General features: G+C 58.8%; 2 protein-coding genes across 6 annotated transcripts in view; both read left to right on the top strand.

Annotated features, from left to right (window-relative positions):
• DBF4B (DBF4B-CDC7 kinase regulatory subunit) overlaps positions 1-4,094 on the top strand; it is a 33,772-nt gene extending 29,678 nt beyond the window's left edge. For 2 of the 5 annotated variants that reach the window (XM_055575692.1, XM_055575688.1), the window contains 2 exons: positions 47-121; positions 933-4,093. In XM_055575692.1, the coding sequence (XP_055431667.1) occupies positions 47-121; positions 933-1,092 (235 nt within the window). In that variant the 3' untranslated portion in view covers positions 1,093-4,093. Of the gene's footprint in view, positions 1-46; positions 122-932 lie in introns of all 5 variants that reach the window. The other 3 variants (XM_055575690.1, XM_055575691.1, XM_055575689.1) reach the window with 3 other exon arrangements.
• A 2,658-nt stretch (positions 4,095-6,752) lies between these two features.
• Positions 6,753-24,701, top strand: ADAM11 (ADAM metallopeptidase domain 11). The gene is made up of 26 exons (XM_055575687.1): positions 6,753-6,822; positions 7,297-7,472; positions 16,412-16,488; positions 16,679-16,745; positions 17,702-17,787; positions 17,886-17,961; positions 18,369-18,435; positions 18,504-18,571; positions 18,915-18,989; positions 19,075-19,146; positions 19,308-19,474; positions 20,011-20,095; positions 20,217-20,307; positions 20,424-20,475; positions 20,962-21,061; positions 21,152-21,223; positions 21,327-21,419; positions 21,795-21,875; positions 22,361-22,411; positions 22,515-22,578; positions 22,796-22,895; positions 23,098-23,217; positions 23,309-23,477; positions 23,567-23,681; positions 23,769-23,859; positions 24,537-24,701. Exons 1-26 carry the CDS (start codon positions 6,753-6,755, stop codon positions 24,583-24,585), a joined length of 2,334 nt encoding a protein of 777 aa, XP_055431662.1. The 3' UTR covers positions 24,586-24,701.
• Positions 24,702-25,784: the final 1,083 nt, after the last annotated feature.

Below are 25,784 nucleotides of genomic sequence, written 5' to 3'. Positions count from 1 at the left end.
TTCTCACCCTTCTCTGCCTCTGTGTTTGTCTCTTTAAACGTTGAAGCTTCCAGAAGCCTGGTGCTATTCTGTATCTCATTTTGGAGGAAGAAACTTGGGCAGAGGGGGCGCCTAGATGCAGGTGAGGACCTGAGTTGTTAGTTTGGAAATAGAACAGCTATGTGTACAATGCTCACAGAAATCAGGTTTGGCCTTTTCATGCCATCCCGCTAAATTTCACAATTAATCTTGGTTCAGGAGATGTAAAATAAATTTATTAATAACAAATAGTAAAGAGATGGGGCTGGTGTGTGATCTGCCCTTCAGGGCCTTGATCTGCCCTCCAGGGACCCATGCAGGCTGACAGCCCAGCAGATACAGACAGAACAATGAGGTAGCAAGCTGGTGCCACCTGCAAGTGGGAGAGCGTGAGTAGGTGCCCCCACCCTCCGCAGGCCTGGCCCCAGAGGGCTCAGGGGAGGTGGGGGTATGCCTGTCCAGTCTGCTTAAGTCACTCACTGGCCCTGCTGCCCACTTCACAGTTGCCTGAAGCGGGCATACATGCCACCCACTCCCAAGGAAAACCCCTTTGCTCCAATGAACCAGGGCTCCAGGTCCTCCTCTCCGCCTGGAGTCCAGACAGTAGCTTCTTTCCAGGCCTCATGGGTGCATCTCTTCTACAATTCAGGGATATGCCTCGTCCCCCACTGCCTTTCCCGCGACACTGCCTCTTGAGTGGGGAGCTCCCCCGCCCCTTTCTCAGACCTCTGAGAGCCTCACGTGCTATTCACTCAAAGACTGACACACCAGGTCCTGATGCCCTTGTCACCGTCTGCCCAGGACCTCGCATCCAACTATATGGCCTTCCCCTCCCATTTCAGCAACTTGATGTGACATCTGGACATCACATCGCTGCCAGGTCAAGCCCCAACGTTACATCTCCCTGCCTCCAGGTCTCTGTTCCGGCTTCTAGGATGTCAGTTGAGAGAGGAACCCAGGCTACCTGAGCCCAGAGCCAGGACAGCGAGGTGCTGCTTGACACAAGCCCCTTGGTGGCTCCTCCAGACGGGCACTGTTCACACCTCCTTCCCCTCCCTTCATCTCAGCAGATGACTTTGACCCAGCAGGACAGCCTCAGCCTGCCATGCCCCCTTCAGTCTGACTCTCAGAGGATGCAGCGTGCCGCCGTCTGCTCTCCAGCCCACCCCGCCAGCCTTGGCAGTGTCCTCCTCCGGCTCGTCACCTCTCCTTCCTTCTGACCGAAAACTCCAGCCTGGAGAACACTTGCATTGATTCAGCAGCTTAAAGAGAGCTCCCTTCTGTTCTCTGGCTACATCTTGCGGTCTACAGCCACTGCCTCCGTGCCCGAACCTCCTGCCCCGTCCAAACCTCCGCGGTGGCTCTACCCAAAGCACTCCACTAGGATCGTCCCTTCCAAGGTCACCTCGGAGAACCTGATAATGACCAAAATTGGCATCCTTTTCCTTTTTTCCGCCTTGTTGGAACCTGGCTCCCCTGCTCCCGCTGACCTCAGGTTCCCCTCCCTCCCCTAGCCTCTGCCCTCTCTACCACGGGCACTGGTTCCCTCAGCAGCCCCAGCCCACAGCCCCCAGCCCTCACTGCCTCTCCAGATGTGAGTCTGGGCCCTTGTTCTCACCTCCCAACTCTGGTTCTTTCAGCGAATTGGTAGCTCCACCCCTGACTCCCTTCTGAGTTCCAGTCTTCACCCATGCTGGGTGAGAAGGCAGGAGATTTAGCCACACTCAACACAAGACCCTTTACTACCCTGGGTCTTGGTTTCCTCATCTTTAAGTGAGGGGCTCATGTGAGATGATTTCAAGGGTCCTTCCTCCAATAATAAAAAAAACCACAACCTCCTGTGAATCCCTTGTATGCCTCCTGTTCTACTTGCCTCAGAGGGACTCGCCCAGAACTCAGTCCCTGTGCGAGAACCACTCCCCTGCCCGCCCCGTCTTACATCTCTTCCCCTTTCTCTGGCAGCCCCAGGCCTTCCTATTCCCTCTCCCTGTTGACCCTCCTCCCCTTAACCCACCCTGCCTCCCTGCCCTCTCCGCCACCTCCTGCCAGACCACCCTGGGCCATCCAGCCCCTGTGTGCCCACTTTTAGGCCCTGACCTGACCCTTGACAACAGCCAGAATGCTCTTCAAGGCACACCCTCCATATTCTCCATGAATCCTGTAGACTTCAAGTCACGCAGGCCTGAGTTCAAATCCAGGTCCTGCCACTCTGTGACTCTGGGCAAACTCCTGAAAGTCAGCTTTCTAAATCTAAAGAAGTAAGAGTCGTTGCCACCTTACTAGGGAGTCAGAATGAAAGCTTGGTCTTCCCCTGGTGGCTCAGAGGTAAAGACTCCACCTGCCAGGACAGGAGACATGGGAAGACCCCACATTCCTCGGAGCAACTAAGCCCCTGGGCCACAACTGTTGAGCACACGCTCTATCGCCCGGGAGCTGCAACCACTAAGCCCATGTGTCACAACTACTGAAACCCGCGTGCCCTATAGTCTGTGCTGCAACAGGAGAAGCCACCGCAACAAAAAGACTGCACACCACAACCGGAGAGCAGCCCCCGCTCGCGGCGACTAGAGAAAGCCCACGCAGCAACAGAGACCCAAGCACAGTCAGAAATCAATATTAGTAAATAAAAATATATTTTAAAAGAATTAAATACATTGGCGAGGTGCGTGGCACATTGTACACACTCAACAAATGTATTTCAACCCCCACCAACATACACACACCTGCGAGTCCTCTGTTCTAGAAATTTCAATGGAGCTGATTTTCACTCATTTCCCTCGTTCATGGCTTGCTGACCCAAAGCCCCATCTCCAGTGTAAATCTGTGGATGAAGCCACTAAAGGATTGTATGAGACACTCCATCCCTGAGCTCCCCGGCTTTCCAGCAGCTGGTTCTCCACAGCTCCAGGAGGATCGCTTGCATCGGGCAGAAGTGGCAGTGGAGCACTGTGCTGTTGGGCCTTTGGGGGCACGATCGCAACGCATGACTCCAATGCAAGAGACACTGGTTTAATCCCCGGTCCAGGAAGATTCCACACGCCTCAGAGCAGCTAAGTCCATGGGCCACAACTATTGAGCCTGTGCTCTAGAGCCCAGGAGCTGCAACTACTGAAACCCGAGTACCCGAGGGCCTGTGCTTCACAAGAGAAGCCACCACAATGAGAAGTCCAAGCACCACGACTAGAGAGTAGCTCCCACTCACAGAGAAAACATAAGAAAAGCCCATGCGGCAACCCAAGACTCAGAGCAGCCATAAATAAATAAACAAGTAAACAAAAAGGAGGAGGCCATCCAGACAGCCAGGAGGGAGGAGACCAAGGCTTCCCTCCAAGAGATACTCAAATGACAATAGCAGTCCTCTCCTGGTTGAAAAGGACGGTGATGAGACTTGGGAGGCGGCAGAAGGAACTCCTTGTTCTAGTGCTGCGGGCATTTCCCTACTCCCCGACCCCTCAGTATCATGTCATCAGCCTCCCCATGTGCTGGGTAGAGGGGACACCGAGGCCCCCAAGCCATAAAGGAGTCCCTTGGGTTTTGGACAACGGCCAGGAGCTAGTTTCTTCCTCGGGAGTGTTAGGGCGACATGAACGCTGCGAGCTCAGGGTGAGTGAACCCTTGTCACCAGGCGCTCTTCTGAGCTCCAGAGGCTCGTCCACACAGTTATCCCTCTGCATCACTGTTGGGGAGCACTTTTGAAGCCCCATTTCCCAGGTGAAGAAACGGAGGCTCAGAGAGATTGGAGGACTTGCTCCAGGTCACACAGCTGTTAACCAGGATTGGGACCCCAGTGGGTTTCCTGGAGCCCTTTCCCACCTCTCACCCTGCCTCCTTGCCTGGCACGGCCTCTGCTGCAGGCCTCTCAGACTAGGTGGGGGTCTGGGGGCCTCTGTCAGCAGGATCCCTGCCCACTGAGCCACCCCAGGTCCAGGGCAGCAGACTCCCCTCCCTAACCTGCAGCTGCTGCTGGGTGGGACTAGGTCTTCGCCCCGCATCAGCTCAGCTTGGCCCCTGTGCAGAAAAATTTGAAGGGAAAATTGGCTGAAGGGCAGGAAGAACTGCACAGGAGAAGGAGGCCCCAGCCTCCTGACAGTCAGGGGCTCCTGAGGGAGGGCTCTGGGGGGGACCAGAGCCTAACAGCTCCCCCAGAGGGTGGCCCAAGGGTGATGTCAGGATGACAATGGCCACCAACCTCTGGTTTCTTCCGAGTGGGAGAAACAAGCGATGGGCCGAGGGTCCAAAGGAGCCCCCACAGCTGTGAGGTTGTCAGGGGGAGGGGCGGGCACTCCCCCAGGAAAACTAACCTCTCTTTGAGGGGGAGGCACAGGCCCTGCCCTCAGGGCCCCCAATTTAAGGAGAGAACCCATCCTTGGCGACAATCCCCACCCCACCTCTCCTTTCCCAGTCTGAGGAAAGGCTGCCTGCAGCCCCTGACCTCAGCAGGGAAGTTGGGTGAGGGATCTGAAACAAGCCTTCTGATTGGGCAAGGTGTGCAGCTGGCATCAGAGCTAACCCCGAGGACAAGATTCAGGGAGGGGCCTCAGGGCAGGGAGTGGGATATGGTCAAGGGAAGGTCAAGATGTCCAGCTGGGCTTGTTCAGAGCTGGGAACCCAGGGAGATAAGGGGCTATTGGAGGCCAACAGTCCATACACTTGAGCACCAGTGGAGCTGGTCCAGAAAGCTACCCGAGACATGTCACTCAGGGTCAGCAAGTTCTCCCCAACAAGCAGCCCAGGAAACACGGCCACAGAGTCAGGAATGTGCCTCAGCCTGGGGGGTCAGGGCCACAGACTGGGGTCTCTGTGTGGTCTTGGGCATGTTGGGGAGGGGGATCCAGACTATGAAATGACAACCCCACCTCTCCTGGGAGGCCCTGTAGCATGGTGAGGGTAGGGTACTACAGGCTCACCCTGGTGAGTTGGGGTGAAGGGTGGGCTAGATGGAATAGATGGGCCAGTCCCTTCTAAGTCCCAGACAGAAGGCAGAGGTGAGGATACGGGGAGGAAGGGGACCTTGAAGAATGGGATATGCCTCTCACCACCCAGCTGTTTGGGAAACTCTTGCAGCCTCTTGCAGCCTTAGTTTCCCCACCTGTAAAATGAGAAGCATGGTCTCCCCATCCTGGATAATTGTAGGTTTCCAGGGAATATCACACAGTAGGTTCTAATTCCCCAGAGCCCATACATCCTGGAGGAGGTTTCCAAGATGTCTCCAGGATGAAGGAACAATCAACTCAGGCTTGCTGAGCATCTGGGTCTGGAATGGCAGGTGGTTGGATGGGGGGAAGGGGAGTCGCCATGTTCCCAGCACTGATGTCAGAGCCTCCTGGGAAATCGCCTTCTCACTTCTCCTGGGCCTAAAATAGAGCTGGGGCGGGGGGGGGGGGGGGGGGGGGGGGGGGCAGGGGGTGCTGTCACAAGCTAAAGGCAGCACCCTCCCTGACAGAGTCCCTGGGTCCTCAGGGAAGCAGAGGACCCAGCAAGGGGCTCCCTATGTCCACTCCTGTTCCTTCCTCAGTGACCTGTGGTTGCCCATTGTGGGTGCAAGGATGCTCTGGTCTGGGGCACAAAGTCAAGGCGAGGCCTCACCAGTGGGACCCTGTAGCAGGGGTCAGACATCCCGAGCCCCGGTGGGAACCCATCTTGCTTGGGAGTCTGGGAGCTAAGCTGGGGGCCCAGCTAGGGAGGTAGGCACAGAGGCCAGATGGTCTGTAGCCAGGGCAACCTAGTCTGGCAGAGAGGGGAGGCTGTGGGCTCCAGAGGTATCTTCTGCTCCTCAAAGATGTGGACTGCCAAAATGGAGGGACAGAAATGGGACACGCTACCCTCATGTAAATTACCTGGCTAGTTTATGTATTTGGGGGAAGGGGAAAATATCAGGGCACCCTGTGTGAGGCACTCAGCCCAGAGAGGGGAAGCCAACCTCCTCGGAGGTTGGCAGCAAAGCCAGAAGACCCTGCGGTATCATCCATCCAGAGAAGGAAACTGCTGGATAGAAAGGGGTCTGGTTTGAGAGGACCCCCAATGCCCTGCTCGGCCACGGGAGATCCCAAAGGCCGGAGCCAGCTGTGGGCCACAAGAGCCCCTGCCCTTCACTCCTGTCCCTGGCTCCCCAGCCTTCGGTGGAGCAGGGCGCTTGGGACTGGTTCCAAGGAAGCCCCCTCCTGGGTTTGAAGCCGGAGCTGGGAGCACCGAGGCAGGGCAGCCATGGATCTGCCCCAGAGGGGCCATCTCCGGCTCAGAGCCCGGGGGTCCCTCTGTACCCCGCCTCCCGCCCCCTAAAAACCGACGGGTCCTCGCAGCTCTCCAAGCAAGGGAGGCTGAGGCGGGTACCGCGAGGTGGACACCGGCGCGCCCCGCCCTGCACCTGCCGAGGGGCCCGAGGAGGGGCGGGAAGGCCGGTCCCGGGCGGGCGGCGCCTCTTTTGTCCTCGCGCCGCGGCGGCCCCGGCCCTGAACGGGTGGGGGGGCCAGCGGGGGGCGGGGGCGGGCCCTCGGCTCACGTGCTCGCCGCTCGGCTCTTAACCCGGCCCGCCGCCCCGCCGGGATGGCCGCGGCCGGAGCGCGCTGAGCCGGGCGCCCTCCCCACCGCCTCCCGCCGGCCCGCGCCCCCCGCCCGGCGGCCCCGCGCCCCCGCCCGCGCCGCCCGCAGCTCGCGCCTCCCCGCCCTCCGCTCCTCCCGCCCGCCCGCGCCGCGCGCCGCCGCAGCCCCCGGACCCTGAGGATTATGAGCGAGCCATGAGGCGGCTGCGGCGCTGGGCGTTCGCGGCGCTGCTGCTGCTGCTGCTGCCGCTGCTCCCCTCGCCGGGTGAGTGACCCCCGCCAGGCCCGGCCCCGGCGCCCCCTCCCTGCCCCCGCCCCGGGTTTTGCGGCAGTTTCTGCTGCAGCCACCTTTTCTGCAGTGCTCGGGGTGACAGCCGGTCCAGAGAGCGGGGGGCGGGGGGCGGGGGAGGAGGGAGGGTGCAGACACCCACCTGTCCCCATCTGGCCCCCACCGCGGCCAGCCCCCTGTCGCCGGCCGTGGAGTCTGCAGGTCTCTGCGGCTTCGCGGGGAGATGGGGCGGGGGGGGGGGGCAGTCGTGACGGCCGGGCTGGAGTGCAGCAGCTCCTGGCCCCTCTCCGCTTCTGCAGGGCAGCAGGGCGCTCCCACCCAGAACCCCCGCATCCCCGGGATCCAAGGGCCACAGCAGAGTGGGGGAGGGGCGTGCCGTACCCACCCCGTGCCCTGGTCTCTTGCCCCACTGGTGGGCATCCGTCTGCAGCCATGGCCTTCTCTCCCCAGGTGTGGGGACCTGGGGTCCTGCTGGAGCTCTGCGCTGGAGGGTCTCTCCACACTTCGGGGGCCCGGAAGCCCCGGAGGTCACTGAGCCCAGCCGTCTGGTGGGGGAGAGCTCCGGGGGAGAGGTCCGAAAGCAGCAGTTGGATACCAGGGTCCGCCAGGAGCCTCCGGGTGGCCCGGTGAGTGGGGCGGGCGGTGAGGCCAGGGGGCTGAAGCAGGCCTTAGAGCCCAGGGGCGACCACGGGGCAGCCTGGGCTTGGGCGCCTCCCCTTCCGTGCAATGGGCTACCCAGAGGGTGCTGGAACCCACTAGTGGGAGCACCTGCCTGCCCCTCTCCAGGCCCCCTCCCATCAGGGTGGGGATTCCCTGCCTTCAGAGGACCCAGAAGGCCCCGGGCTCAGTCCAGCCTTGGTCAGCCTTCCACCAGCCCCCTCTCCTGTCCAAAGAAGCGATCCTACACCACATGGAGCTTGGGGAGGGCAGTGAGAGGCAGGAGGAAGTCAGCGGTTAGGGCTCCTGGGTTTCTGCCACAGCCATGTCAATGGGCTTTTGGAGGGACCAACTTAGTGCTTACTTCTGCCTCAGTTTCCCCCTGTGCACTGATAGAACCGCTGTTCTCCTCCCCTTTCTTACTGTGGGTGGGGCCTTGGGAAAAGGTTCGAGGCCCCAGGCTCACTCACAAATGCCAACTCCTCTCACCCCCTGTCCCATTCAGCTGCCAGGCCCCTCCTGCCTCCCTGAGGAAGGTTAGAAATGAAGGAGATTAATTGCAATTAATAATTAATTAATATCATGTGAATAATAATCACCCAGATGGAATATTCATTCAGCACGCCTCGGCTCTCCAGGAGCTCGAAGCTGAAAGTTAGCCAGGCCAACGGGGGCGGCGAGGGCGGGATGGCGAGGCCTGGCAGAAACAGGAGGAGTAGAGAGACTCAGAGGAAGGGTACCACCAAGGTCTGGGAAGTTTTGGCAGCTGGGAGTGGTGGGAGGTGAATCGAGCTGGGCAGAGAGAGGAAGGAGGGAAACGGAGGCTAGCATTATGGACATCTGTCAGACTGGCATCTGGCCCTGCCTAATGTACTTGGTTAAAAGCCCTTAGGGTGGGTGGAGGGGGCCGTGGGGGTGCAGGGGGAGCTAGTCAGGAAATGGAATGGAGCAGGAAGGCAGCATGCATAATAGATGGACCATCACTCAGGGCAGTGCCTGAGAGAGCAGGGGAGGGGGTGTTTAATGGTCCTAAGCAGGGAGGCCTGGGAGAGGGGCAGAGGGGAGGGGGAGAAGAAGGTGGGCTAGAAGGGAGGGTAAGGGGATGGAGGCTGCCCAGGCTCCCTGGCAGGTAGTAGATGGGCAGTAGGGATGGTCCCAGGGCCAGGGATGGGGTCATCCTAGCTGGGTTTGGTCCTCAGTCTGACTTTCTCCCCTGGTACCCCCCTGCTTGTGAACCATGGCTGGGAGCTGCCTTCTGTTGCAGGCTTCTGGGTCTCCTGATTGGTATTCTAGGGGATGTCCAGATTGTAGGAGGGGCTATTGCCACAGTGGGATCAGAGGACAGGGATGAGGGAAAGCTGGGGGCCAGGGAGGAATGAAAAGCGGGTGCTCCTTCAGCTTAGTCCTTCCTGAAGAGAGAGTCACAGGCAGGATTCTGAGGTATGGTGGTGCCTGTGACGGAGGGGAGGTCAGGACGGGTGCAACTAGACTGTGCAGGATACACAGAGGATGGGGGAATCTCTTTGGGTGTTGCTCTGCTGGGTGAGTGGCTGGCATGTGTGCCTGACCAAGTCTGAATAAGCCAAACAGGGTGTCTGGAGAGCAGGAGTGGAGGGTTCTGTGGATCTGTGGGGCAGTGGTCACAGTCACCTCCAGTGGGGATCTCCCTCCCTTCCCTTGGAGCTCACCTCAGCCTCCCCAGGAGACTGACTCATTGCCCTTGTGGGTACTTGTTTCCCCTGAGGTGGACCTCTCACAACTCTGTAAGGCGGGTAACTTTTGTCTACCCGTGTTGCAGATACGCAAACTGTGGCTCAGAGATGTTAAGTAACTTGCCCAAAGTCAATGAGATCTTTAAATATATCTATATATCGATATATCTATATATCGATATATAAATCTGGCTACACCAGGTCTTAGCTGCAGCATGAGAAATCTTAGAGCTGGCATGTGGGATCTAGTTCCCTGACCAGGGATTGAACCCAGAGCTTTAGGAGCACAGAGTCTTGGCCACTGGACACCAGGGAAGTCCCAGTCAATGAGACCTTTATCAGTGGAGTGATTTTCTCCAAAACCAGGGCTCTTCCCATGGTGCCGTTCTGCACTCTCTGGATTTAGGCACAGGCGGCACTTTCCAACCCCACCCAGCACAAGGTGGAGGAGGACCAAGGGAGACAAGATGAGATGTCTGGAATATTCCCTCCTCACCGGAATGCCTCCCGCTCCCGCTGGGCATTTCTCCCTGGAACACTTTTGGCCTCAGAACCTCAGGGGCTCTTGGTGGAGCCTGCGCAGCCCTGAGCCCTGTGTCCCAAAGAAAGTGCCCCCCAACCCCTGCCACTGTGTGGTTTTGTCCAAAGTTCTTGCACCCATCTGGGACCTCAAGCCAAGCAAGTTGTTGGGGCAGCAGCAAGATCTCCATCTGCTATGGGTCACATGGCGAGTTGGGGGACACATGCTGGCTGGCAGGGTGGGATGGGGGATCCGGGGTGCTCACCTGCTCCAGCCTTGCGCTGGCCACCGCACCTTTCTGAGGCCTAGCTTCTGGATCCCTCAAATCAAGATGATGAGAACATTCATCTCAGACCCACCCACTTCCAGGAGATGGTGGTAGGGAAAGACTCCTGACTTTTGTGAGTGGGGACCAGGGAGAGGGAAGCAGACCAGGGAGAGGGAAGCTGGCCAGGAAGGAAATAGAAGCTAGAGAAATTAAAGCTTAAATTTACTGGGCCCTTGGTGGGACAGACACTGTTCTGCCTTTGTGTCTTATTAATTTATTACATCCTCAACCCAGTTCCAGGAGGTGAGGATACTATTATTCCCATTTCACAGATGAGGAAACAGGCACAGAGAGGTGAAGTACTCCAGGTCACACAGCACTTAAGTAGCATGGCCAGATTGATTTTCAGGGCAGCCCTCTTAGCCAGTGCGTGCTGGCCTCTCACTCAGGGGTACAGCAAAGAGGGGGCCAGGGGCCTCTGCCCTCTTTGCCACAGCTCTCTTCAACACCTTACTTCTGTCCAGTTTGCAAGCAGGCTGGGCCTAGGGCCAAGAGGCGGGGGAGCTTCTGGAAGTGCCGAAACTTGTGATCAGCGGGAGGCTGCAGCTGGGAGTGAGGTGGAAGAGTGAGCTGGGCTACAGTGTACAGTCAAGCTGGTTGTTCACTGCACAGGGGTACCTGGGTCAGTGGGCTGAATGAATTGGAGGCTATATGTGTTCTGAAGGGATCAAGCTGCTATGTGGGCTGTGCCTCCCCCTGGAAAAACCCAGCCTCCTTCAGAACAAAACAGAGGGCAGGATGTGAGTTAGTGAACAGAGGAGTGAAGGGTCCCAGGGCCGTGAGTCAGCTGGAGGAGGGGACCTCAGTCACTGGGTTGCGCTCCTGTGAGGGCTGTCCCGACCATCAGTTCCCACCTGGAAGCCCTTGACCAAGGGTGTGTGCTGTGGTATTCATGCTGTCTTGCTGCAGAGGGTTGGGGGACAATTAGGCAAGCCTTAGTTCCCCTGCCCTTGCAAGATGGCAGTCATGGGCAGGGAGCCACAGGCTGTGCCTGGAGCCCTAGCACCCACCCTGGGCCAAGGCTGTGCTGTGGTTTCTGTGGCCAAGGTCACAGCTCTGCCCTGGGGTCAGAGGCAGGAGGGGGTTCCTGGAGGAGGCTGGTGACTGGAAGCCAGGGCTGGGATCTGCGCTGAGTCCAGCTTGCTCCAGGGAGGGCCATGAACCAGCCCTGCCTTGAGGTTGGGCAGAGAGAATTCATTCAGGAAGCTCAGTTTCCCTTTGAAAGGCTACGCCTGTGGCTTGAGGCAGGACAGCTTCCGTGGGTCCTGGCTCCCCTGCTTCTGACTGAGTGACCTGGGCAAGCCTTCTGAACCCTACCTTCCCCACTAACAGTGGTCCCTGCTTTGCCAGACTGCTGGGAGGATTAGAGGAGATGATGGATGTCAGGTGTCCTGGGACCCGGCAAGAGCAGATTTTCAACATCTGTCAGGCCTGCCCTCCCTCCCGGGCCAGGTGTGGCAGGAGCGCTGGGTGCCAGAAACAGGAGCTAGGGTGTTTAGTGTTACCTGTCAGACTCCAAGCAGGTTTGCGGGGTAGGGGGGCAACATGGCAGGCGTCTTGAGTCCTCCCCAGCCAGACTAGCCTGTGGACTTGGCCTCACCTAAGCACCCTCCTGATTGTCTAGAGGGACCCAGCTGCCCAGACTCTGTCCCCAGAGAGACTAATGACCCTGTAAGGAAGTGACTCTGTCTTCAAGCATTTAGGTCAAATTCCATTATCAGAAATTGGCCCAACTGTGCTCACTCACCAGGACTCCCATGGTCCTGCTGAAAAGTGGAGCCTCATTGCATCTTGAGTGACCAGGGCAGGGAACGGCAGGGGGGATTTCTCCCAGGTTGGGGCTCCTGCCTCTCTGGCTCCTCCCCATCTGCCACCACCAGCCCACATGGTTTATCCAATTCCTCAAAGCTCAGTTCCACTGGAACACTGACACTTCTTTCTTCATTTATTATTACTAACCTTTGTGAGGTGGCTCAGATGGTAAAGAATCCACCTGCAATGCGGGAGACCTGGGTTCTATCCCTGGATTGGGAAGATCCTCTGGAGAAGGGAATAGCTACCTACTCCAGTATTCTTGCCTGGAGAACCACATGGACAGAGGAGCCTGGAGGGCTGCAGTCCATGGAGTCGCAAAGAGTCGGACATGACTGAGCGACTAAGCACAACCTTTGTGAGAAGAACATGTTAAAGAGGGCTTTCCTTTAGTCCTCATGACAACATCATTTTACCAGTGGGGAGACTGAGGCTCAGAGAGGGTAAGCAGCTCACTCATTTTTTCTGATGCCTTTCCTACAACATTAGTGTAGGGGCTCCTGGGCAGGAAAAAGGGCGGGTGCAGCTGCAGCCCCAGGGGCCTACGTGCCACCCCTGTGAAAAGTTGAATCAGTGACCAAAGAAATCAGTGTGCCCAAGGGTCCAGGAATAGAGGGGAGCCAGAGCCCTGTCAGAAGATCTGCTAGGGAAGAGATAGGCTACCCACTCCAGTATTCTTGGGCTTCCCTTGTGGCTCACCTGGTAAAGAAATCACCTGCAATGTGGGAGACCTGGGTTCAATCCCGGGGTTGGGAAGATACCCTGGATAAGGGAAAGGCTACCCACTCCAGTATTCTGGCCTGGAGAATTCCATGGACTGTATAGTCCATGGGGTCAGAAAGAGTCAGACACGACTGAGCCACTTTCACTTCACTTCAGAGCCCTGTCAGATGGGTGGGTGTAGGCTTGTGGTCACAGATGAGGGTGAGGAAGAGAAGGTCCTGGAAGAGATGGAGGTTCAGAGGGAGGGGTTCAGGTTGCTGTGTGAGGAGTAGCGCCTGGATGTTCGAATTTTGGGGCATTTGGGAACCAGAAAGGCCTTTAACCTCCTCCTCTCCAAGACTCTCCAAGACTCCTCCCCAAGACTCTACACCTCCCCATAGGTGTAGAGAGGAGCCCTGGCACCTGTATTGTCATTCTAGAACTTCAGCAGGGTCTTTACCTCCTGACCTCTGCATTCTATCTGGTGGTGGGCAAGCAGATTCCTGGAGAGTGGACCAACTGGTGACAGGGAAACCTTGGGGTGGGCAAGGTCACTGCAGCCAGGTGGTCACAGAGGCCGTGAGCAACAGGAACACCAGCCTGAGGGTGAGCCTTGACCCAGCACCTCCCCAGTGTGGCCCTGGGCCAGTCACCTCCAAGTATCCCTCCCTGGCACTTATAAAATGAGCACAAGACGGCCCAGGCGGGTTGAGATCAAATGAGCCTGAGCACGTGGGAGCCAGTGGCTGGGGAGCAAGAGGCAAGTTCAGGGCACGGGGTGGAGGCCTGGTCGGCTGTCACCAGCAGCTGGGTGCAGGGGAGAATGGCAGTCAGGGACACTAGGGGCTCCCAAGGGAGGGACTGAGGGATCACAGGAGAGGTCGGGGACCGGCCAGGCTGGGGCAGGAGCCCAGCCATGCTAGGAGCAATTGGGTTAATAGAACATGAGCTGAAATCTTAACTGAGGGTGGGGTCGGGGGTTAGGACTCTGGTGCCAGCAAAAGCCCCCTTCCAGCCACCTGGAGTACAGAGGTCCTGGGGACTGAGGTGGGTTTGCCTGATCTTTCCCTTCCTGCAAACAAAGGGTGTCCCCATCGTGTCCCCCACTTCGGGCCAGGTCAGGCAGACCTGTACAGCTATGCACTTTCCCTCCCCTTTCTCCTGGGCCTGCCTCCCAGCCCCCACAGTAGCCCTGAACTGCCCCAGGTCCCCTCCTGGCCTGAGCCCTGTGTCCTGCTGGGACACAAGACACAAGCTGCTGGGGAGGTGCCCAGCTCCCAGTTAGGCCCTGCCAGGTGGGGAGGGAGCCAAGGCCTTGGCAGGCTGAAGATGGGCTGAGGACAGAGAGGACCTGGGGTCTGCTCCCCCAGTGATCTGGCTTTCTCCAGAGGGGGTGGGGAGCCTGGTGGGTTAGCTCACCGACTTCCTAAGGGGGGAGATTCTGCAAGCACCAGGGTCGCCCCTTCCAGAATCCTCTGAGCCCAGACAGCCTCTGCCACACAAGCCAACCTCACAGGCTTGCATCTAGGCTCCTCTTACCATTTTCAGGGGAAAAAGTCTGAACTCAGAGAATCTGCTGGATTATCCTTGAGGCCACCAGCTTCCGAGAGTGGAATCAAGGCAAGGGGCCTGGACAGGTTGCTCGCCTGGGTGGCCAGCATAGGGGCAGGGACAGAGGCTTGTCCCTGGGCCAGAATGAACGAGTAGAAACAGACCTAAGGGCAGGAGAGAAAAGAGGTGGTCCAGACAGGAATGGGTGGGGAAGGCAGAGAGAGTCTAAGTCCCCCAAGGGGAGAGGGAGGGCAGGGATGAGCCAGACCAAGGAGGTAGGGTACTGGGGACAGAGCTGGTCGGGGCCCAGGGACAGGGGAAAGCAGAGATGATCCAGGCCAAGGTGGGGAGGGAGAAGCAGTGACTCCTTGTCCTTGACTTTCTATTTCAAGTCTAATCGATGCTCTAGGGGCTCAGGATGAGGCTTGGAGCTTCAGTCAACCTGGGATGGGGTGAGTCCGTGTCCTTGGGGCTCAGAGGGCTCCCGACCCAGGCTCTGGCCCTTCCGCACTCTCACCCTGATTCCCAGGGCCTCTCATGGACACTGGGCCACTTCTACCTTACCTCACCTTCCAGGTAAAAAGGCCCCAGAAGCTGATTCCTGAGGCTTGAGTCCCAGCTCTACCACTTCTTAGTCTTATGACCATGGGCAAGTTAGTTAGCCTCTCTGTGCCTCAGTTTCCCCATATGTCAGATGAGGATAACAGTAGCATCTATTCCATTGGGTTGTTTGTTGAGAAGATCGAATATGATGATTCTTAAAGTAGTTTAGGCTTCCCAGGTGGTGAAGGGGTAAAGAATCCATCTGCCAATCCAGGAGATGCAGGGGGTGCAGGTTTGATCCCTGGGTTGGGGAGATCCCTTGGAGGAGGAAATGACAACCCACTCCAGTGTTCTTGCCTGGAAGATTCCATGAACAGGAGACTGGCGGGCTACAGTCTATGGGGCTGCGAAGAGTTGGACATGACTTAACGACTGAGCACGCACACATGTAAAGTATTTAGAACAGTGCCTGGCACATACCAAGGGCTCATGAAGAGTAGAAGTCTAGGCAGTTGACCAGGAAGCCACCTCGCTCCAGGCTACAGGGTTTTGTGACATTGGGGCTCCCCTCCTTCTTGTAACCTCCCCCCACAAAAAAGACAGCCAACAAACTTCCTCACATCTGTACAGCTTGGTGGTGGGCCCCTCATCTGGGGATCTGGATTTTACCCTTCTTGAATGGACGGGCATGAGAAGAAGGCTCCAGCCTTGCTTAGGCCCTTCTCCTGCTTCCAGATCTCTTGTAAGACCTAAGGCTTGCGGTGGGCATGGGAGCTGAGAAGGCCGACTCCCACTCAGCCCAGATTTTCCTGCCCCTTCTTATCTCAGGGTCACTTTCCTTCCAGGCTCACTAGCTTCAGCTCTGGAGCCCCCACCCCCCCACAGTAGCTGGGCATCCAGGCCTGGGAGGGCAGCCATCTTGCTCAGGCCTGGTACGTTGCCATGACAACCTGGAGCCTCCCAGCCCCACGGCAAAGGCCCCTCTGAAAAATTTATCGGGAAAACTTCCGTGTTTAAAAATTAACCATGGGATTGAAATATTAAAGATGAGCTGCTTTGGGCGAGGCAGAGGGCAATGGACTTGAGGGTAGAGGAGCCAAGTTCTTTCCTCCAGACAGACTGGTATTTGCCCATCACCCCAGCTTCCAGTGGCCCTTCGATCAATTCTAACCCTGTCTGGAGCGTACAAAGCCTCCTCCATAAATGGAGGCTGGGGCCAATGTAGGGAGGGGGACATAGGGAGGAAGTGAGGGACCTGCTTCAGCGGGGCCCGGGGGTCACACTGCACCCCATCTCCTGTTTGCCTCTTTCCCATGGTACTTCTAGGGGTCTCCCTTTAGTCTACCTGGGAGTGGGGGTGGCCCTGCCAACAGCAGGGAGGGTCTGGTGTGAGGCAGTGGGCAGGCTGAGCTGCCTTGGTCCTTCCCTGCTGCTCCTATAGACTGGCCCCAGGGAGGCACCTACACCAGAGAGTGTGGGGTGGCACCCAGAGAGCAGGGAGATCAGTGCCTAAGGATGCCCACGCCTGCCCCTCCACCTCAGGAAAGGAACAGGGGCTTGGAGGAAGATGAGCTTGGAGGAAAGCATCTTCCCTCCAAATCAGTGGTCCCCACAGCTGCCGGGGCTGGGCCATCCCCTCCCCAGGGCTGCTTCCTGTACCCGGGTTTCCCTGGCCCCCCAGTTCCCACCTCCAGGCCTCCCCAGGTCGACTCCCCTTCTGCCTTCCCTCCTTTCTCCTAGCCTGTCCATCTGGCCCAGGTGAGCTTCGTCATCCCAGCCTTCAACTCCAACTTCACTCTGGATCTGGAGTTGAACCAGTGAGTGTAGCCTGGAGTCCAGGGGCTGAGCACTCCATGGGTGGGCAAGGCATGGCCTGGGCTTGTCTGGCTGTGGGGGCTGGGGGCTGAGCTGGGGCAGGGGGCCTGGATCTGAGCGGGGCTGGGTCCCAAGCAGGACCCAGCCCCACCTTGACCCCCTTCTTCCTCCTGCCCACTCTGTCTGTTCCAGTCACCTTCTCTCTTCACAATACGTGGAGCGCCACTTCAGCCGGGAGGGGCCGACCCAGCACAGCACTGTGAGTGCCTTTGAAAGGGGCCAGGGAGGTGGAATGACGGGGAAGGTGATCGGTGGAGGTGGGCTTGGGGGTATACTCAGCACTGAGGATTGGCCTGGCTTCTCCAGGATCAGAGTCCAGGCAGCCTGTGAAATGGTGTGGAGCTCTGAGCTCCCCTTGCCCAACTTCAGGGGACAGAGCCCCAGCCAGCCTGTCTGCCAGCCTGGAGACATTTCAGGACCCCCTAGTGCTCTATGGCTGGAATCTTGCTCAGCACCAAGGCTCCAGGAATTCCTGGCTCCCTGGGACCCCAGGTTCCCAGGCCCGAAGGCCCAGGGGTGTGAGCAAAGATAAATGAGTGTCTATAAATAGCCTCGGCCCTCCCCCTCCAGCTTATTCAGTAACTGGAGCACAAGTAATTCTGCAGGAAGCAGAGGCGAGGGGGTGTCAGTCCCCTCTGACCCGCGAGCCGAGCAGGGAGGACACGCTGCTCAGTCCCTCAGCCGCAGACCACGTGACCAGGGTGATCCATGGAGGCTGTGGCATCTGTGAACACACTATGCATGAAATGGTGTGTGTGTGTCGGGGGTGAGCCCATAGCTTTCATCTGATTAAGCAAGCTGATCCATGGTAAGCGCTTAGAACACTGCCTGGCACACAGTAGGTGCTATGTGAATGTCATTTAGTCTTCTCAAAGAAGTCTGTGACCCCTGTACCAGCCCCAGTTCATGGTTAAGAGGCACTGATGTGCTCCAGGGTCCTCATGTTGTAGATGAGGTAAGGGAGGCCCAGAGAGGGCTAGGAACTTGTCCAGGGTGAAACAGCCAACTAGGAGCACAGCCAGAGCAGAGCCAGGCTCCAGGTCCCCAGATTTCCAGCCACCTGCACACCACACGGGCAGCTTCGGTAGCCCTCACGCATCCTCCTGCCTTCATGCTGGGAAGGGGGCACGTCCATCACGCTCTCTGCTCCCCTAGGGTGCTGGAGACCACTGCTACTACCAGGGGAAGCTCCGAGGGAACCCCCACTCCTTTGCTGCCCTCTCCACCTGCCAGGGGCTGCAGTGAGTGTGGGGAGGGGCTGGGTGGTGGGAGGAGCCTCCAGGCCTGGGGACGGTGGGGACGGTGGGGACGATGGGGAGCTGCGTTTCTCTCACTGCAGTGGGGTCTTCTCTGATGGGAACTTCACCTACATCGTGGAGCCCCGAGAGATGGCCGGGCCTCGGGAAAACGCCCAGGTGAGTCCCTCCCCACTCGTCGTCCCAGTGGCTGTCATCTCAATGGCTGCGGCTGCCTCCTTCCCCCACCACCCTCCTCTGCCTTGGTAACCTCAGCCTCACTGCCCTTTGCAGCGACCCCAGCTCTGGTTCCCTCCTCCTATGCCCCCCAGCTCCAATGTCCCCTCTGTCCTCCAAGTAACCTCCCACCAGGCTCCAGTGTCCTTTGCCCCTATCTCTCAGGGCACCCCCAGGTCTTGACCCTGGAATCTGAGCATCTGGGAGACCAGATCCGACATAGGAGCTCCGGCCAGTGCTGGGTCACCCTGGGGTGGGGTGGGGGGAAGAGCTGGAGATGTCCCCCCTCAATGGGGCTCAGAGCAGACCTGGCCAGCCCCCCCCCAAGAACTCATTTCCCCTCATTGCAGGGACCCCTTCCCCACCTCATTTACCGGACCCCTCTTCTCCCAGCCCCCCTCGGATGCAGGGAGCCAGGTAAGGGAGGGAAAGCGGGGCTAGGGAGGGGGCCGGCTGTGCCCCCCTCACCGGCACCCTCCCCCCAGGCTGCCTGTTTGCTGCCCCGGACCATCCTGCTCCTCAGAATAGGCCGAGGCTGAGAAGGAAAAGGCAGGTACGGGGGCCCGCACAGACCTCCCACTGCAGAGACCTCGGGCAGTGGTCCAGACAGGATATCCCCGTCTGTAGCTGGGGCAAAGGAGGGCTCTGACTGATGTAGTTGGAGGTCAGAGAACACCCCTGGGAGGAAGCCCCCCACCCCACTCCCTAAGGCTAGTGTCTACACACATCCCCATCCTGGGCAAACCGAGGCTGCCTGTCCCATACCAAGGCTGGATGGGGCCCCCGCCAGTGGGGAGCTGGTACTGTTCCTGGCTGGAGCCCAGCCCCTCTCGAGTCTGTCTGCAGCTTGACCAGACGTGGAGGGAACTGATTCCAAGTGCCCACCCTCCCCCTAGGTCCGCCGGGGCCACCCTACAGTGCACAGTGAGACCAAGTACGTGGAGCTGATTGTGATCAATGACCACCAGCTGGTACGTTCCCAGGCAGAGGGGGTGGTGACTTTGGGAGGAGGGACTGGAAGCAGCCTAGCCCTCTGCCCACCCTCTTCTCTCCCAGTTCGGGCAGATGCGGCAGTCGGTGGTCCTCACCAGCAACTTTGCCAAGTCCGTGGTGAACCTGGCAGATGTGGTGAGCAGCCCTCCCTGCCCTCCCCTCTCCTCCCACGCCCCACACTAATGCACATGTCCTTGGGCTGAGCGCTCGACGGCATAGGCAGCCTGTGACCCCAACTTCCTGCACGGACAGATTGACCTCCAACCCCCTCCTCATCATCTCCCTTCCTGGCACAGATGTACAAGGAGCAGCTCAATACCCGCATCGTGCTGGTTGCCATGGAAACGTGGGCAGATGGGGACAAGATCCAGGTGCAGGATGACCTCCTGGAGACCCTGGCCAGGCTCATGGTCTACCGGCGGGAGGGCCTGCCTGAGGCCAGTGATGCCACCCACCTCTTCTCGTGAGTCCCCCACTCCATGGACCCTGCCAGCTTCTGTTGATCATTGCAGATCACAGAGTTACTGAACATGGCCCTGGGCCAGGTGCTCTTGCAGGGCGAGGGGACTGGGATCCCCTTGTACCTGCCCTTGCAACAGTGGCTGGTCATCTTCCCCTGCCTCTTAGGCTGAGGCCCCTTTTCCCTACCCTTGTGACCTTCCTCTGCCCATTACCTCCCCTTCACCCTGCTCCTCCTTTCAAATGGTCCCAGCATCCCTTTCTCAGGGACCCAATGCCCTGGTATGGGAGAAAAATCTGATAAAAGGTCCTTGCAATTAGAGATGACCTATTAGAAATCCTTCATTTGGCTTATGGGCAAATAAACCCAAAAGAGGAAAGGGCTTGCCTGAGTCACACAGGCTGACATGGAGGACACTGTTCATCACCTCCCTATGGAGGGGCTCTGGTATGGGGGCTCACCTGTCTCCCCTCACAGCCCAAGCCAGCCACCAGGGAGAACAGGCTAGCCAGTTCTCCTGGCAACCCTCTCTTTTCCAGGGGCAGAACTTTCCAGAGCACCAGCAGCGGAGCTGCCTACGTGGGGGGCATCTGCTCGCTGTCTAGGGGAGGGGGTGTGAACGAGGTAAGCTGGGTGGGGGCGTGGCTGGGGTGGGGGGTTGGAGGGAGGGGGCTGCGAAAGGCATGAACATTGTGCCTTTTGGAGGGATGTAGACATCTTTGGGTTCCATCTTCTTCACCCCAAGTATGACAACATGGGGGCCATGGCGGTGACCTTGGCCCAGACGCTGGGGCAGAACCTGGGCATGATGTGGAATAAACACCGGAGCTCGGCAGGTATCGATGAAGACCCCCACCCCCAGCCCAGACCCACATTCTAGAAGTGAAGAGGGTGTCCACACAAGGGGGACCTTCTTTTACCCTCCCTTACATTCACCTGGCTCAACTTGCAGGGGACTGCAAATGTCCGGACAACTGGCTGGGTTGCATCATGGAGGACACTGGGTGAGTTCTTGGGCAAAGGGAGCCGCAGGGTGAGCATTGGGTGACATTCTGGACCTGGCTGCCTCAAGAGACCCTGCTCTCAGGACCACTAAGAATTCCAAGAAACGCAGTTGTCTGTGGACACTGTACAGGGAGACATACATTCCCTAGCCGGACGCCAGAATTGTCCAGGCTGCAATACTCACAGTCGCCCACTGGGCGCCGCCAAAGCCTCATTTGGAGGCCCCTCCCCTCCTCGGCTCACAAACCTCCCTCGGACTCTCTCGGAGTCCTGAGGTTTCGGGGAGTCAACTGGAGCGGCATCCCCTCCCCACTGCCCTTTGATGGGCAGGCGGGAGGATTTTCGTGCAGTGTCCAAGCACATAGATCTTCAGCCTCCTCGAGACAGTGACCGAGTCCTCCGGTGCACCCCATCCCAATCTTGAGAAGGGGCGAGAGGGTGCGCCGGCGGGCACTCGGCAGCACGGTCCCCTCACCCCTGCCCAGGTTCTACCTGCCCCGCAAGTTCTCGCGCTGCAGCATCGACGAGTACAACCAGTTTCTTCAGGAGGGCGGCGGGAGCTGCCTTTTCAACAAGCCCCTCAAGGTATAATACCAGCCGCAGGGCGAGGAACGTGGGAGCGGGGCTTGGGCAGGGTCCCGGCCAGACTCGCGATACGACACCCCATCCCCGCAGCTCCTGGACCCGCCTGAGTGCGGGAACGGCTTCGTGGAGGCGGGGGAGGAGTGCGACTGCGGCTCGGTGCAGGTGCGAGACGGGTGCGGGCGCCAGGTGGGAGGCGGGGGACGCGGGGGTGGGCGAGGGAGGGTCTGGGTGGGGAGGGTCAGGGCTCGCCTTCTGTGTCCCTCAGGAGTGCAGCCGCGCGGGAGGGAACTGTTGCAAGAAATGCACTCTGACTCACGACGCCATGTGTAGCGACGGTCTCTGCTGTCGCCGCTGCAAGGTGAGCGGTACCCGCCGCAGGGGCGGAAAGGCGGCAGGACTGGGAGGTACTGGGCAGAGTACATGTAGAGGGTGTGACTTAGGGAGGTGGGGCCGTAGGGGCGGCGGGGTTTAACGCGAAGAAAGCGCCAATGGGAGAGGAGAGGGGCGGAGTGTGCGGCACCCTACGATCTATTGAGGGCGGGGCTACCGGGAGTGGGGCGGAGCACCTGATGATAAGTGGTGGGGTGGGCGGAACCGTGAGCGGACCTGCGGACGGTGCGAGTGGGTAGGGAGAGGTCCGGGGCGGAGCCGAGGAGAGGGTGGGGCCGAGGAGGCGGGAAGACGCGGAAGTGCGTGGTTCTTGTTTGAACCCCGCAATGCATGCCTTCTCTAGTACGAGCCGCGGGGTGTATCCTGTCGAGAGGCTGTGAACGAGTGCGACATCGCGGAGACCTGCACCGGGGACTCGAGCCAGGTCCGCCCGTCCCGGCTGCCCTGCGGACCCCCGAGCGAGGCGGCCACTATCTCTCTCCCCACCCCTCCTCTCTCGGCTGCTGGCGTCGCCACCGCTGATCAGGCTGTTTCTCATCTGAGATATGAGTTTTTCATGCCTCCTGGCTTTGCTCTTCCAATCATTCGACCAGTATTTATAGTCTGGCTAGATGCCTGGTGTGTACTAGGGATATCAGTGGACAATAATATTATTTAATGTCTAAATCCTTATTACATGCCAGTCATCGAGTGCTCCCAGGCCTGTGAAGTAGGTGCAGAAAACTGATGGAGACTGGAGAGGCTTTGGGACCTGCTAAGCCATGTGATCTGAGCTCTCTGCTCTTGTCTTTGACATGGAGGGACCCTGGGGCCAGAGCCCCTACCTGGCAGGCCTTTATTCTTCCCTGGAGCCGAACTTAGCTCCCAGTCCTAGGGCAGCTCTATTCAGTCCAGTGCCTCTCTCCACAGTGTCCACCTAACCTACACAAGCTGGACGGTTACTACTGTGATCACGAACAGGTATGAAGGGATGGAAGCTCTGCCCTGTCTGGGTCTCTGGCTCAGTCCAGTGTCCTGTCTTGTTCTCAGTGTCTCTGTCCCTTGTCTCCTGATTGTCCCTTAGGGCCGCTGCTACGGAGGTCGCTGCAAAACCCGGGACCGGCAGTGCCAGGCCCTTTGGGGCCATGGTGAGTCTTTGGAGATGGGAAAAGGTATCTGGATACTGGAATTGAGAGGCTGGAGGCGGGCAGGCTCTGGCTGAAAACCCCTCCAAAAGATATGCAGCTCCCCAGGATCTCAGTGACTCAGCTGGACTTGGAGTCAGGCCACTGTTGGAGAAGCAGGTCTGAGGTCTCAGGTGGGTTCTGGAGTGGGTAGGGTGACGCTGGCCTCTTCTCCCTACAGCGGCTGCTGATCGCTTCTGCTATGAGAAGCTGAATGTGGAGGGGACAGAACGTGGCAACTGTGGGCGCAAGGGGTCAGGCTGGGTCCAGTGCAATAAGCAGTGAGTTGTCAAAGTTTCTGGTTGGGCCATCCCAGTTTGGGGGCTGGGGCTCTGGGGCTCGGCAGGGTTTTTTCAGAGATGGGGCAGGATGTTGAGTCCTAATGGGAGACTCTGAAAAATTGGGGGATGGGGAGAGGGCAGACATGAGGTCTGTAATTGGGTCTGAGGTAAGACTTGGGTCTCACTGTCTCTACACGAACAGGGATGTGCTGTGTGGCTTCCTCCTCTGTGTCAATATCTCTGGAGCTCCTCGGCTGGGGGATCTAGGGGGAGACATCAGCAGCGTCACTTTCTACCACCAGGGCAAGGAGCTGGACTGCAGGTGTGGCTGGGACCATGGCTGGGGAAGGGGAGGTTGCAGCTGTGTAGGGGGCGGAGAGCAAGGGCAGAGGTTGGCTGTGCCATCTCCCCAGGGGCGGTCATGTGCAGCTGGCTGATGGCTCAGACCTGAGCTACGTGGAGGACGGCACAGCCTGCGGGCCCAACATGTTGTGCCTGGACCATCGCTGCCTGCCAGCCTCTGCCTTCAACTTCAGCACCTGCCCAGGCAGTGGCGAGCGCCGGATCTGCTCCCACCACGGGGTGGGTGTCTGGAGGCCAGGGATTGCGGGAGGGGGTTATAAGAGGGGACTGGGCCCTGCTTACCTGTACTGGCCCCACCCCACCTCTAGGTCTGCAGCAACGAAGGGAAGTGCATCTGTCAGCCAGACTGGACGGGCAAAGACTGCAGTATCCACAACCCCTTGCCCACGTCTCCGCCCACGGGGGAGACAGAGAGATATAAGGGTAAGGCTGGAACTGGCCGGGGTGGGGCTCTGTCTTTCTCATTCTCCATGCCTGCCCCGGCCAACCCCACCCTGCTCTCCTCCCCAGGTCCCAGCGGCACCAACATCATCATCGGCTCCATCGCCGGGGCTGTTCTGGTTGCAGCCATCGTCCTGGGTGGCACGGGCTGGGGATTTAAGTAAGACACAAATACGCCCCCTACACCCCCTGCATCCCCCAGGGTTATCAGAACCCCAGGCTGTTGGAGCTGAGGGGATCTCCCTGAGAGGTTAGCTAAATCAGAGCTCACACATCGCAAGCCAAGCCAGCCCACAGGGTCTTGTTTTTATATTTAAAAAAATCAGTTACTCAGACTTTTAAAACCCAGGAATTTTATGTTAAGAATCCAGATTTCCAGCTTCTCTTGAAAAATGAGAAGATTGGGTCCCCCTGTTCTTCAGTGCCTCCCAGCTTGGCTACAGAGTGGAGCTGAGCAGGGGCTGCCTGAATCCCCAGTCCCCAGGCCCTAATGGCTGTTCTGTGGGCACCCATATTGGAGGCCCTCAAGCTGGTGTAACCCCTCACTGTACAGAGGACGGACCCGAGGCCCAGGGTCAGGCGGTGAGTTAGTTGCAGTCAGGACTCAAATGCAGGACTCCACTTCAGTAGGTTTTCCTGGACCTGCCCTTCTTTTGTTTCCTCTGAACCTGGGATAAACATCCCTGGACTTGTCATTAGCGTCTAGGGACAAAGGAATGTCTAGCATCTCTGGGGCAAGGTGTCTCCCGGGAGCCGGAGGCCCCTCCCTGGGAGAAGGGGAGGGTCACGGAAGGCTTCTTTTCCTTTCTCTGCCTCGCCTCGCTTTGGCTCCTGAAGAAACATCCGCCGAGGAAGGTACGACCCGACCCAGCAGGGGGCAGTGTGACGCCGGCCACGTTCTCCCTCCCGCTGTCCTTGTCTCCTCCATCTCATTCGTCACCTCGCATTCTGTTGATGGGGAGCTGGGGCCGGTTCCCCCACCCTTGCGGTCACGGCTGTCACTCCCGGGGTGGGAGAACCCCGCTCCAGGAAGAGAGTCCTCAACGTGCCCCGTGCCCCCTTCTCCAGCCCACTCACCCCTCAGGCCTTGGTACTTTAACTCCTGCCCTTCCAATGGTCAACCCATCTCTGGCCCCGTGGACCTGGAGCTGTGCGCGCCCCACCACCACCACTCCTCCCCAGGGAAGGGAGCCTACCTCTGCGTCCCATCCGTTTTGTCTTTCATGTCGCCACTGTCTGACCTCCTGCCAGACCCCCTCCCTGGCCAGCCTGTGACTCGCTGCCTCCAGGGCCCAGCACTGACCTCCCGGGGCCGGCTGAGGTGGGGGTGCTCTCCCTCTGGGCTCTGCCTCATATCCTCCCCTGATGCCCCCTCTCCGTTCCAGGTCCGGAGGGGCCTAAGTGCCACCCCACCCTCCCTCCGAGTCTGGCGCCCACCATCTCCGCCCAGAACCAGGAGGCTGCCCCCGCCCAGCCACGGAGGGAGGCACCATGCAAATATCTTCCGGGCCCAGCCCTTCAACTCCTGGCCCCACAGGGGCTTGGGGCCGGGTCGTGGCCCTGCCCTCACACCACCAGGGTGGACTAGGCCTGGAGGGCATTTTCCTCATGGTCCCCCACCCCACCTCATGCGGCTTTGGCCTTGCACACCAACTCTTCTCCTGTGAATGTAGCCTCCATCATCACAGATTGCCACAGCTCAAGTTGGGCGGCGGGAGGGCACGCAGCCAGCGATGGGCGTGGCCTGGGATGGCCCCGCCTCAAAACCAGGCAATTGGGACCAGGGAGGGTCTAACCTCTCTGGAACCTAGCGGGAGGGAGCTGACATCAACCTTTTATTTATTTATTTATTTTTCCTTTTTTTTTTTTTTTAACTGAATCTCAACTGATGAATGTAACTTTGGGGGTGCTTGGGCCAGGCAGCTGTGGGGATATTTCGACATTTTCAGGAGGGACTGAAGGAGCTGAGGCCTGGCCATCCCTCTGGCCCTCCCCGAAGGGGTGTGACTCTGGCCGTCCCCACAGGGGTGGTCACACCTGGCATCTTCTCACTGAACGTGGAAGTTCCCAAGCCAGGCAGGGGCC

The sequence above is a fragment of the Bubalus kerabau genome, chromosome 4 (genome assembly GCF_029407905.1).
Source record: "Bubalus kerabau isolate K-KA32 ecotype Philippines breed swamp buffalo chromosome 4, PCC_UOA_SB_1v2, whole genome shotgun sequence".
Classification (NCBI taxonomy): Eukaryota; Metazoa; Chordata; class Mammalia; order Artiodactyla; family Bovidae; genus Bubalus; species Bubalus kerabau.
Note: the sequence above shows the minus strand (reverse complement) of the source record. Positions and strands in the feature narration are given on the sequence as shown.

Coding starts and splice junctions, on each gene's coding strand:
- ADAM11 (XM_055575687.1), top strand. CDS start 6,753: ATGAGGCGGCTGCGGCGCTGGGCGTTCGCGGCGCTGCTGCTGCTGCTG. Junction 16,746..17,701: donor GGCCGACCCAGCACAGCACT/GTGAGTGCCTTT, acceptor CTGCTCCCCTAG/GGTGCTGGAGACCACTGCTA. Junction 22,412..22,514: donor ACTACTGTGATCACGAACAG/GTATGAAGGGAT, acceptor ATTGTCCCTTAG/GGCCGCTGCTACGGAGGTCG.